The sequence below is a fragment of the Myripristis murdjan genome, chromosome 19 (assembly GCF_902150065.1).
Source record: "Myripristis murdjan chromosome 19, fMyrMur1.1, whole genome shotgun sequence".
Classification (NCBI taxonomy): Eukaryota; Metazoa; Chordata; class Actinopteri; order Holocentriformes; family Holocentridae; genus Myripristis; species Myripristis murdjan.
The window spans coordinates 13,292,501-13,305,000 of record NC_043998.1 but is presented as its reverse complement, the minus strand read 5'-3'; the positions used below and the strand labels follow the sequence as shown (position 1 = coordinate 13,305,000).

Genomic DNA, 12,500 nt, shown 5'->3' with positions numbered 1-12,500 from the left:
CTCAGACATGCCTGGGCCACGCCCCTGTGGTCCATACAGTCTGCACGCACACACACACACACACACACACACACGCACACACACACAGCCTAAGATGATTTGAAGCTGCGTAGGCCTGCTGCTGGATAAAATACACCTGGGGGTCGAGACACCAGGAATAACACACCCTGACTCTAACAGAAAACACATCGCCATGAGCTAAGAGCGAGGTGGAAAAAAAAAGGAGGCGAACACGGCCGATACATGTGTTTCCTCATGTGTCATATGATCAACTGCAGTTCAAAAGGAGTAGAGGTTCACCACTTATCGACATTTACTACTTTCTGGTTACTTATTACAGCGTACGATGCAGACCAAATTAAACAGGCTCTTTATGCCGCTCTGTTACTCATTAACGTCTATCCCAGATTACAAATACCGTCTAAAAGCATGAAAGTTGATGTTAACAATATGTCAGAAGTGTGTGATGCAATGGTTAAATATTTGGCCCAGATAGACGTGCAACCGTAATGCGAGGCAAGGCCACCACATCTCGCAGGTGCAAAACGTCTGAGGCCTTGAGAGCCGGATTTGCAAACGTGAGCGGAAGATAAACCTTAAAAATGCGCCTAAAAATAAATTAAAAGATCTTACAATTAAAAAATAAATAAATAAATAAATAAATGAGGCTCGTGGGTGCAATTCCCTGATATCCTGATTTAAGTCTCCTGCATGGCTAATAAATCACTTAAAGTCATCTGTCATAATGGAGTTAATGACATGTTTTTGTTACAGCCATGACGAACCACAGCACCTGATTTTACACTCAAAATAGCAAAGAAAACAGCCTGTGCAAAATATTCTTATGAAACATGGAGTGTATATGAATTATTGTGGCGGGTAAAAATTATTCTTGGCAGCTAATTCTTTTTCGCTCTTGGCAGGTGAAAGTTAATTTTTGACACCAAGTGTTTTCTCTCATGAACTCCTCTCGGTTTCTCACAGAGGAACTTCTCAGACAAGAGCTACCTAGCAACCGCAATGTAAACAAGGATAAACAGAGCAAAAAATTTATTTTAAGTAATTTAAATAAGTAGGTCTAAGTTTGACGGCTTTAGTGTACCCTCGTAGCTGCAGCAATGTAACCACTCCTGATTTGAAAATTTAAACCACCTTGTGCTTTAAGAGGAAAAGAAACAAGCAATAAAAGTATGAAAAGCATTCACACTTTGATATACGTCCTTAATTATGTGAAATGTGAACTTAAACGAATGATTTTAAAGGCGTACTTTTTCACTGCAACAATTAAAAGACAAGCGGAAGACTCTGAGTTACGTTTAAGAACAAATTAGAGATTTTTGCTCGCAAGAACACCACTTATTAGTATCGCAGTGAGCAAAACCAGAAGAAAGTTGGCAGTACACTACAAATAAAATCTCCGTTTTAACAAGTCATTTAGTCTCATAATCACTCTTAAAAAAAAAAAAAAATCTTGTTTTTCTTCAATCAAGTGAAATAATCTGCCTGTGGAATGAGATAATCCCATTTCTTTCCAATGCAGTTTCAGTTGTTTCAGGATTTTTTGTGGGAAGTGTAATTATGTTGAAACGAGACAGAATCAGGTGATCAGCATTTGGGACATGTGGGACGACAGATGACGGATCTTTTTCTCATCCCTCTGGTAGAAAAAAAAAGACTGAACAAAAGAGCAAATTACTTGGCATACATGAGCATCAACCTTTCTTAACTTTTCTTAACTTTTTGAGGATTTCTCTGTGAATCTACCCCCGACAGGATCGCCTGACGTGAGCACAGACTCCAGCGGATACAAACACACCTACACAACCCAAGACCAGCTTTGAACCAGAGAAACGTGGCTCAAGCCGCTGTGTCTGTGTCTGCCTACGTGTCTTTGAGCAAGACACCACATCCCTGCCAGCTCCACAGTCATATCTGTGTGTCTGACCCTGACCTTTGACCTCCAGAGGGGCCGATCTCCCTGCAGGGATCAAATATCACGGCATTATTCCAGTGTGCTACTTACAAGACACCTACTTCCTTCAATCCCACACCGCTGACAGTCATATCTGCTCGCAGAATCACTGGAGCAGGATGTGTGTGTGTGTGTGTGTGTTTGTGTGTGTGTATGCTTGGGTGTGCTCATGTGTGTGTGTCAAACCACGCTGCACCATATCACCTCCCACCATCATGAGGAGAGGGGCTGTGGTTCCTAGAGAAGCACTTTACTTAAATTAGACCCTCAACGGCTCAACATGCAGGTGTCAGCGCATGTGTGTGTCTGTATGTGTCCGTGTGTGTGTGTGTGTGTGTGCATGTGTGTGTGTGTGTGGGCGTCAGACAGTCTGTGTGTGCCAGTGTGTGTATGAGACGGTGAGGGGGAGAGACTGAACAAGAGAGAGAGCGGGATCGGCAGACAGCGAACACGAGGGAGAGAGAGAGAGAGAGAGAGAGAGAGCGGAAAGCTGAGGAAGAAGAGCGAGCGAGGGAGGAGGGAGGATGAGTGAGGCAGAGAGAGAGATGGGGCAAACAAAAGAGAGAAAGAGAGAGGGAGAGATAGAGAGAGATAGGGGTGAGAGACAAATAACCTGGTCTGACCTTATTTCAGCACAGCTTTCCCATTCTTTTTATTCCCTCATTGCTGTAATATTTGCACGGGAATAAAAGATTATTGAAGAGATCGTGGAGAAGAAATGAAAGGAGGAGCGGGGGGAGAAAGAAAATAAACAAAAGAAGGGAGGAACGGAGCAAGAGTGGATGAGTTAGACGCTGATGAAGTGGGAAGAATGGGTTGGGATAAATCTCGACCAAGGGGGCAGAAATGAATGCAAAGCTGAGACAAATGGAAGCCCGTCCGTGGATAAAAAGCAGACAAGGCCAATACTGAGGAGGTTCTGATGACGCAAGACATGCAAACATGCTCACACACACACACACACACACACACACATGCACGCACGCAAGCACGCAGATATGCGAAGGCAGCGATAAGTGCGCCCCCCACAAAAGATCGCAGCGCATTATGCATGCACACATGCTTCCAAACATTACAAAAACACACATCAAAACGACGTGGAAAGACAGTAGACGATTATTAAAGAGACAAGGGAGAGAAATAGAGAGAAGGAGAGGAGATGCTTTACTAGCAATCAAAGATGTGGAGGAGAGAGGGAGAGAGAGAGAGAGAAAGGGAGAGAGAGAGAGGAACATGCAGAAAGGGGGAGTTTGGTTCTAATCAGCCTGGATCCAAAATTTAGACAGGCACACACAGAGGCACAACCAGTCCCAGTAGGATTAGGACCCAGGCACTGTGTGTGTGCATGTGTGCGTGCGTGTGTGTGTGTGTGTGGGTGAGGGTGTGTGTGTGTGGGTGTCCCACGAGACTGATTAGCCATGAATGACTGATGACGGATCTTTGTTGTTTTTTTTCTCTCCCTCTCTCTCTCTCTTTTCTTGTTTTCTTTCTCACTACTCTCAGCCCGGGCAAGAGCATGGGAGGGGATTCTCACACACACACACCCACCCACACACACACACACAAAGTGCACACAGCTCCATGTATATTCAACGACGGTTCCTGAATATACTTAATGCTTTCATGTGTGTCACTGTGTAACGATCCATGCTGTTCCACACAGCTGCTTCTCTCTCTCTCTCTCTGTTTCACACTCACTCTCTTCCTTCCTCACACAAACACACAGGCCTATTTCCAATTTAGGAGCACATCAACTGTTTTGTTCGCCGACCTTTCACTCTGTTCAATGTGCACGACAGTGACGGTGTGGCCGCGGAAAACCCCTGGACTGTCCTGTCTTTCCCCTCACCTCACCTCCAGATGAACCTACGTCCCCTCCATCCATCTGAGCCCCTGACAGCAAAACAAACTGGACACAGACCTCCGTGAATGGAGGCCATTACAATATGAATGAGCCAAACAGAGCTGAAGTGAGTCGAATGTGGAACCGAAACAGAAAAAAAAGGCCCCACAGATGAGTCAAACAGGAGCTGGGAGGCGATGAGTCAGAATGTGACCCCGAGACGAATAAAAAGCCCCGGCCAAGCTCAGGTGTCGCATGTTGCTGTGGTGAGGGTTACCGTGGTTGCACCGCCGTGCCACGGTGTGCGTTTTCAGATATGGGGGGGAGCGGGGTTGAGGGGCTGGAAGAGGACTATGACATCATGTCTGTCCCCCTGGTAAGTGATGTCACCGCTCTGTCACGTCACGTAAACAGGAGGGGGGGGAGTTGCCTTGACCCCTGTGGAGAGGGAGGAGAGCTGGCAGCCCCATAAAATACCAGGGAGTTAAAGTGCCTGCAAACACACACACATACACACACACACTGCAAAAAAAAACATCCTAACAAGTCATTTAGTCTCATATTCAGTCAAAAATCTTTTTCTTGAAAGAACAGGAAAACAGGGATGAGATGATGCCACTTGTTTCCGATGCAGTGTGACGTGTTTAAAGACTGTTTCTGGGAACGAGTCTAAATATGTGGAAACGAGGCAGAATAAGGCAGATCAGCCCACTGGGATCAGGAAAATGACACCTGATTCAAGAAAATTCTTGAAATAAGTTGAAGAAAAGCAAGATTTTAACACTGAATATGAGACTTAATGATTTGTTAAAACAGACAGTTCTTGCAGTGCATCGATATCGTGACATGAGACTAGAGACTCTCTGGAATTTTAAATATTGCATCATGATATGGCATAAGTGTTAACATTTCCGGGGTTTAAAGACGGCCTTACAGCAAAGGGATGCAATTCTCTGAACTTATTAGACGGTTCTAGGTGTTCTGTTGTTTGCCTCTACGTGCTTGGCCATCACATCCACATTACTAATAAAGATAAGATTAACTTTGTTTGTCTCTGTAGATAAATTCTTATTGAGTGAACGAGCCCTATCAGTAAAGCCACTAACACAGACTGTGGACATGCACTTATTGGGCATGACATCACACGGAAAAACACTTTTGTTTCACCCAGTCTGCACTTCTCACTTCACAATTAAAAACTATGAAAACTCATTATGAAGCATCAGTACCATCACAATATCAATATTGAGGTATTTGGTCAAAGATATTGCGACATTTGATTTTGTACATATCACCCGGCCTAACACCTTATACTGTATTTTTATACACACTCGCACACACACACACACACACACACACACACACACACACAGAGTCCCCCCCTCCTCCCCCTGTACGGTGCAAGAAGCTGTTTTAGCCTTGTGTTTTGCGGGCTGTTTAAAATGTAATTTTTCTCTCATTTCTCTGACTTCAAAGGCGCCGCGCTGAGCTCTCACTCCCTCTTGCCAAATCCTCTGATCGTTTCTGATTTAGCGAGCTGGCCACGGGCCGAGTAGCACCGGGACTGGCCCGTTAACAACCGGCCGAAGGGAAGGAGGGTGAGGGGGGTTGCTGGGGGAAGCAGAGGAGGGTATACGGGGAGAACAAATGAGGCGATGTGGAAGGGGAGAGGAAGGAGGCTGAAAGTGAGACAGAAATAGGAGGAGAGCGGCGAGAAGCTGGACGACTGACAACATGAAGAGGAGATGGGTGCACGGGGAGTTAGACGAGAGATGGGAGTCGGACACAGGAGGTGGGGGGATCGATTGTAAGAGAGGAGGGAGCGAAGAGAAGGGAGAGGGAGGAACAAACAAGGCAAAGAGGAGGAGGAGGAGGAAGGGGGAAGGAGGCGGGCTGGAGGAGCACTCCAAGAACCAAAAGGGAGAAGTGAGAAAGGAAAGGAGAAGCAGGGGAGGAAGAGCGAGGCAAGCACAGAGGCTGAAAACGGATGGAGCGCTGCGGTCTGGCGGGTGAGGACAGAAGGGGGAAGAGGAGAGGGGAGAGAAAAGAACACATGGACACAGGAAGTCTGGCGCTTTCCATTCACATGCCAAGTCATCAGATGGCGGTGTGTGTTCACACCCCGGAGATGTCGCAACCAAACGCACCCGACTCCCTCAAATCACTGCTACCGACAGTAAGCAGCTGTTCACATGTTGGATGAGAGTTAGAGATCAGACAAAAAGTCTACTGTCGCTGCAGCAAATGTGCATCAGAGCAAACATGCGGCCCGCTCAGTGCTGCCTCATCAAGGAAGAGTTTTATTCAATTTTAATTTTCCTAATGATGTGGCCTTGTAGAGTTCCAGCTGAAGTCTTGCTGCAAGAAGACATTCATACTTAGAGGTCCACTGGAATCGAGGTCATTTGTTTCTGAAGCAGCAAAATATTCATAATGACTGGAATTTATTTAAATGATGTGCCACAGTTTGCCTGAAATATCAAAGCATACACAAGTGTCTAATTTGTAATGGTAATGCCTTTAATGACTTTGCTGGCTTTACTTAATGGCTTAATGACTTAATGCTGTTAATGCATCAACAAAATTCAAACAATCAGGCACAATTAACTGATTTCTTTGGCAATGCTGCATATTTTATCTAAACTCAGAATAAATGCATCTATATTGTGGGTGTAAAATCTCTTGCAAGATTCTGCACTTGACAGAAATAAAATCCAAGTTTTAAATTGGCAAAATGTGATGACATATGGTGCGTTTGTATTGAGTGTATGTGTTGAGTCCACTTTGGGAAGAAATCTACACTGTGCGTATAAACCAGGTTTACTGGACTGAACTGAAGTGAAATTAATTGAACCGGACTGGTTTGGATTGGATTGGATTGCACTGGACAGAGCTGAGCTGAATCAAATGTAATGGAACTGAATTGAACCAAATTTACTCCACTAGACTAATCTGAAACACATGAACTGAACTGAGCTGAACCAAATTAAACTGTACTGAACAGAACTGAGCTGGACCAGATGAACTAAACTCAACAAAATAAATCAAAACTGAACTGAACTGAATTATACTGAACTTCACTGAACCAAATTTAACTTTACTAAGCTGTGCTGTACTGCACTAAACTAAAATGAACTAAACCAACCCAAACCAAACCGACCGGACCCAAACCAACCTGACAGCTCAGACCGTGCTGTCCCTCAGTGTGGCTGCACACACACACACACACACACGCGCACGCACAGAAACCAGACTAAGCTCCAGCCTCCACCAGCCGTCTCCTCCACACAGGGGGGCGTCTTGCGTGCTGCACCCAGGACGAGAGCCTGAGCTCTGGGCAGCGTTGGAGAGGGGGGCTGGGTCTGTCTGCGGCTGATCTACTGCTGACTCATCACACACACACACACACACACACACACACACACAGGCAGGCAGAATCCCTCTCGAGAGAGAGAGACAGAGAGGCAGTGGAGACACCAGGCTGAGGAGCCGGGGATGATGGCCAGTGGGTGCCGTCAGGCGGTGGTAATCTGACTGGATTACCAACCAGGTGGAAACATTCAGCCGCTCTCCTCTCTCTGCTCCTCCTCCTCTTCCTCCTTCTCAATCCATCTATCCATTTACACTCTTATATTCTTTTCTTTTTCACTCTCCTCTTTTATCCTCTCACAGCTATCACCCTCTCTATCAGTGTCATTCCCTATCTATCTATCTATCTATCTATCTATCTATCTATCTATCTATCTATCTATCTATCTATCTATCTATCTATCTCCTTCTATGAGCAAGTACGCCCACACTCATTAAGAAACTTCCAAGGAAGCATAAACACACACACAACTACAATCATGATCCTCCCGTTGCACGTTATGAGGGTTGTTTGTGTGTAAAGGTGTGTGCAGGTAGGAGTGTGTGTGTGTGGGGGGGGTTCTTGTCTGCGTTGCTGTGACGATCAAAGCTATGGCCACCCTGAGGCTAAGGCCCCTTGAGCGCCTTGGCCAATTGGCTGGCTCGCTGGCGCCAAGGAACTTCTGAGGGAGAACAGACGTTAAGTCACGGTGGTGACGTCAGCTACATATGGGCCGGCTACATGTAACAAACCCTCACACACACACACACACACACACACACACACACACACACACACACACACACACAGACACACACAGACATTTATTGCAGAGATACAGTTTAACAGAGGAACTAACACTTTACTAACAAGACTGAACATGGACAGAGGAGAGAAGAGTAGAAGGCGAAGAAGAAATGGCAGCTTGAGGAAGAAGAAGAAGAAGGGAAGATGAAAGTGAAGAAGAAGAAAGAAATGGAGTGAAGAAGAAGAGAGAGGTCAGGGGAAAGGTCAAGGAGAAGAGAAGAAAGGCTGTGCAGTCTAACCCAAAAAATATGATGAAATTTATTACCACAAAACAGGGCTTTACAGTAGAAGCCTTTTCAAAGGTATGTGTGTGTGTGTGTGTGTGTGTGTGTGTGTGTGTGTGTGTGTGTGTGTGTGAGTGAATGTGTACACATGTAAGCTGTGTCATTCTGAATTGAAGCTTGTTCTGTACACACACACATACACACACACACACGCACACACACACACTCCCACAGTCATGTAAACAAAAACCGTCTGCTGTCTGGGAAGTAACACACCTGTTCAATGACAATCTCCGCCACGCCCTCCATAACACTGCACACCTGTGCTACTGCAGGCTAAACCTAACCTTACACACACACACACACACACACAACCTTGCACAACTACTGCCCAGGGACTAACATCATAGAAAAGGGGAAGAAAGAGCGGGAGAGGGAGAGAGAGGAATAAAGCAGTGAAAGAGGGAGAGAGAGACAAAGGCTTTCCCACTGCTCCTATCAGTAATCTAAACGTCTGTGTAATATCATTGTGGGGTTTTATCAAATGGTGGGCTGAGTCTTATGGCGTTGGTATGCGGCTGTCATTCCATCACCTTGTCAAGCGCGACCATATTCAAGCAGACACCATGCTGATCTAAATAAGAGGCTTCAGCAAATTGATGGATTGCAGGTTTTTCCACGATATGAGGAGACGGGGAGTGAGAGGTTTTTACGTCGAATTCCTCACTCCCGGTTTGGTCGGTGAGAAGGTAAAGAAAAAAAAGACAAAAATGGTGTGTATGTGTGTGTGTGTGTGTGTGCAGCATAATTCTTGGCTCAGGGTGTGTGTGTGTCTTTCCAAGGATCTGAAACTGCCCCCCCCTCCAACACACACACACACACACACACACACCCGCCCTGGCATGCCCAACCCCACATCATATCTACCCCCTGTGCAGAGGCCTAGGGCCAGGCATACAGCTATCTGAATCTCTAGGGGGGGCAAGCACAAAAGTAACCCCCATCCCCACCTCCTAAGCCCCCCCCCAACACACACACATACACACACGTACCCCAACCCCCATCCCAAAACAACAATCCTTTACGCCCATCAGTATGTCAGTCAAAACCCCATCAGGGACATGCATGGAGAGTCTGGATATCTGGAATCTCAATACAATGTCATGCACCTTGAGACCCACTGAGAGGCCCGCTTGAATACATTTCAATAGCATTATCCTTTTTTTTTTTTTTTTTAAGATTACAGAATCATTTTTAAATTAGCCTGTGAGACATTTTGGGGGCGAGTCAAAGTGGAATAATCTGTTGGAGTCATTACACACAAGAAACATTCAAGTTATGATGTGTGTTTGTTGAAGCACTCTGCCAGCTTTCACCACCAGTTATAGATTTAAATAGCCCTGGGAATATTTTTGGTAAAATCATTTGAGCCAAATCCATATAAAACACGCAACTAAGCGTCTTATAAAATGCAGAAATATTCTATTAATTTAAAATGTATTGTAGTGTATTTATTGTTGTAAAATGCACAAATGAATTATAATGTATCACTGTTATTTTGGAAATAATGCAACATATTAAAATACATTTATAATACATGAATGTATGATGGGAGAATAAATACTACAATACATTTTATATACAATACATTTGCCATAGTAAATTTATTATACGCATAGTACATATATACATATGTGTAACATTTAACATTTTTAAAATTCACACACACAAACACACACAAATGAATATATATACATATGTATATATATTACACGTACATATGTATATGTAATATAGCCTGTATACATGTGTGTGTGTGTGTGTGTGTGTGTGTATCTATCTATCTATCTATCTATCTATCTATCTATATATATATATATATATATATATATATATAAGCACACACACACATATATTGTGTGCATGCGTGTATGTGCGTGCGTGCGCGCGAATTAAATATATATATATATATACACACACACACACACACACACATATATATATATATATATATATATATATATATATATATATATATATATATATATATATATATATATATATATATATATATATATAATGGTGAATGCATATACATAAATAGTGGTAGGCACTTAAGTTATTTGTGTGTATTTTTTTATTTTTATTATTTTTCAGTTTGTAACAACAAGACACAATAAGGCTTTACAGTAAAACATAAATAAATATCTATATGTATCTATATGTAATGTATAGAGTCATATGTAGGAATGGAGGACGTTTCTCAAGACATAAACTGATTGCAGCATTTCTCTTTGGTTTTAAAGCAAGACTCCTCCATGGGAAATAGCCTTCAGACCACAACTTTGGTCCTTCAAAGCATGTAAAATGTAAAGGTGAACGGATTTCTCGGTTTAAACCGCACATTTCCACAAAAACCGTGTGCTAAGCTAAACCCTGAGTCGCACCGTATTTATTTTGTTCAAATTTCAAGGGGGTTCAAATTCCGGAGTGGACGTCTGCGATGGCTCGGCTGTTGTGTAAAACTAATGAATATGCAAATAAGTCGAGACAGAGGATATATATGAGGATCCTACACAACAAATGATAGCATTTATGGGCGCCTATTTAAAGAACATGCTGTATTTGCAAATGATAAGTAATTAATGTGATTTCTCATCGGGCACGTTTACGTTCATCCAGTTAGTCCAATATATACACTGTATGATTTAGAGCAGAGCCTTTCTCTCTCTCCCATACACATATTCTCTCTACCCCCCCCCACCCCCACCCCCCCTCACACACACACACACACACACACACACACACACACACACACACACACACACACACACCTTCCCATCCCCCCTCCCCTATTGAGGCAGGATACCAAAGCTACTTGTTAAATCTAATGCATGCACTGTCAACCCATTCGCACCCCGTCACGTCCCCGCTCGATATAGAAACCGGATTTTCTGGTATTACCCGCACCTCTATTAGCGAGAACTCCCCGCCACTCCCACCACCGCGACCCCCAGTTTGTGGCCAGTACAAACCAGTATGGGCCCCTAACCCACCAGCACCAAAACCAGCAGCCACCAGGAATCAGCATACTGAGCACTGAGAAACATAACACCCAGAAACTATAGGCAGGCGCATAATAGCTTTAATTTATTGTTTAATGGGAAATATAAGCACTGGAATGAGCCAATTCTAATTAATTACATCAAATGGCAATGATTAGTACTTTACTAATTGATGAAACCATATAAATCTTTGACAAGATTATGACACTGGAAGCGCCTAATAATCCCTATAATGATAAAGGCGAATAATCCTCGTAGGGCTATTTCTAAATTCTTGAGAGGTTTAAATTATAAGACTAAATAAGGAAGGTATGCCGTAAATTTAAAGTTAATCTAATTTGTAAAAGAAGCCAAGTTCTTTTAAGGGTAAAATCTCACACCGTGTTGCCCGTTTTGCTTTTACGGGAGGCTAAAATACTCGTCTAGCCTAAAATGACAAATACATTTTTCATACATTAGAGACAGCAAGCAGCTATGCCATAAACAGTTCATTAAATGAAGTAAAACATAAAACCTTTTAAGATGTCTGGGCCTTATTGCTAATTTCCAAATGCCCACATAGTCTGAGCAATTTCCTTTCCCAATAAATTCTTGTTCGTCCCAAAGAGCTTCAAGGTTTCCCAAGTTTGCAATATGGAGAACATATGCTTCAGACAAAAGAGGGTCCACCAATTTAGATAATAGGTTTTTTAGCCCAAACTCGCCATTCACACACAAGAAAAGAGCTGTACTCCAAACTGACCTGAGTGCGGGCCCATGGAGAGGTGGGATGAGTAGTATTTCCCAGGCTGGAAGTGAGCGGGGTGCTGCACGGAGCCGTGGCCGCCTGGCGCCATCCGAGACGCGGCGCTGTGAACCAACGCGCTCCGCTCTGTCAGGAGGTGGTGTGGAGGAGCGAAATCCCGGCTTTCCATCCTGGCGAGAACCGATAAATCCCAAATCCAAAGTAAAATCCGGAGGCACCGAAGGTTTCAGGCACCCAGATGCAAATAATCCCTTTTTATGAACTTCGGGTTCCCCTTGCATTCAGCGGAGTTTTGGCTTTGCAGACTAGAAAGTGAGTCCCCGTCATGTCCTACAAAAGAGAAACCAGGAGACACGTCAAAGCGCTGACAATAATGAGCCAACCAGGGATGTAGTGGTAAAGAAAAGGGTAAGCTATGACTAACAGTCGCTGATCATCATAAGACAAACAACCAATGGAACAAAAATCTATTTTATTTTCACAAGAACGCGTTTA

At 43.8% G+C, this 12,500-nt stretch overlaps 1 protein-coding gene across 1 annotated transcript in view; it reads right to left on the bottom strand.

Moving 5' to 3' along the window:
* Positions 1-12,500, bottom strand: part of bahcc1b (BAH domain and coiled-coil containing 1b) — a 68,138-nt gene that overhangs the window by 51,864 nt on the left and 3,774 nt on the right. The window contains 1 exon segment of the mRNA XM_030077993.1: positions 12,003-12,335. Coding sequence (XP_029933853.1) covers positions 12,003-12,174 — 172 coding nt within the window. The 5' untranslated portion in view covers positions 12,175-12,335.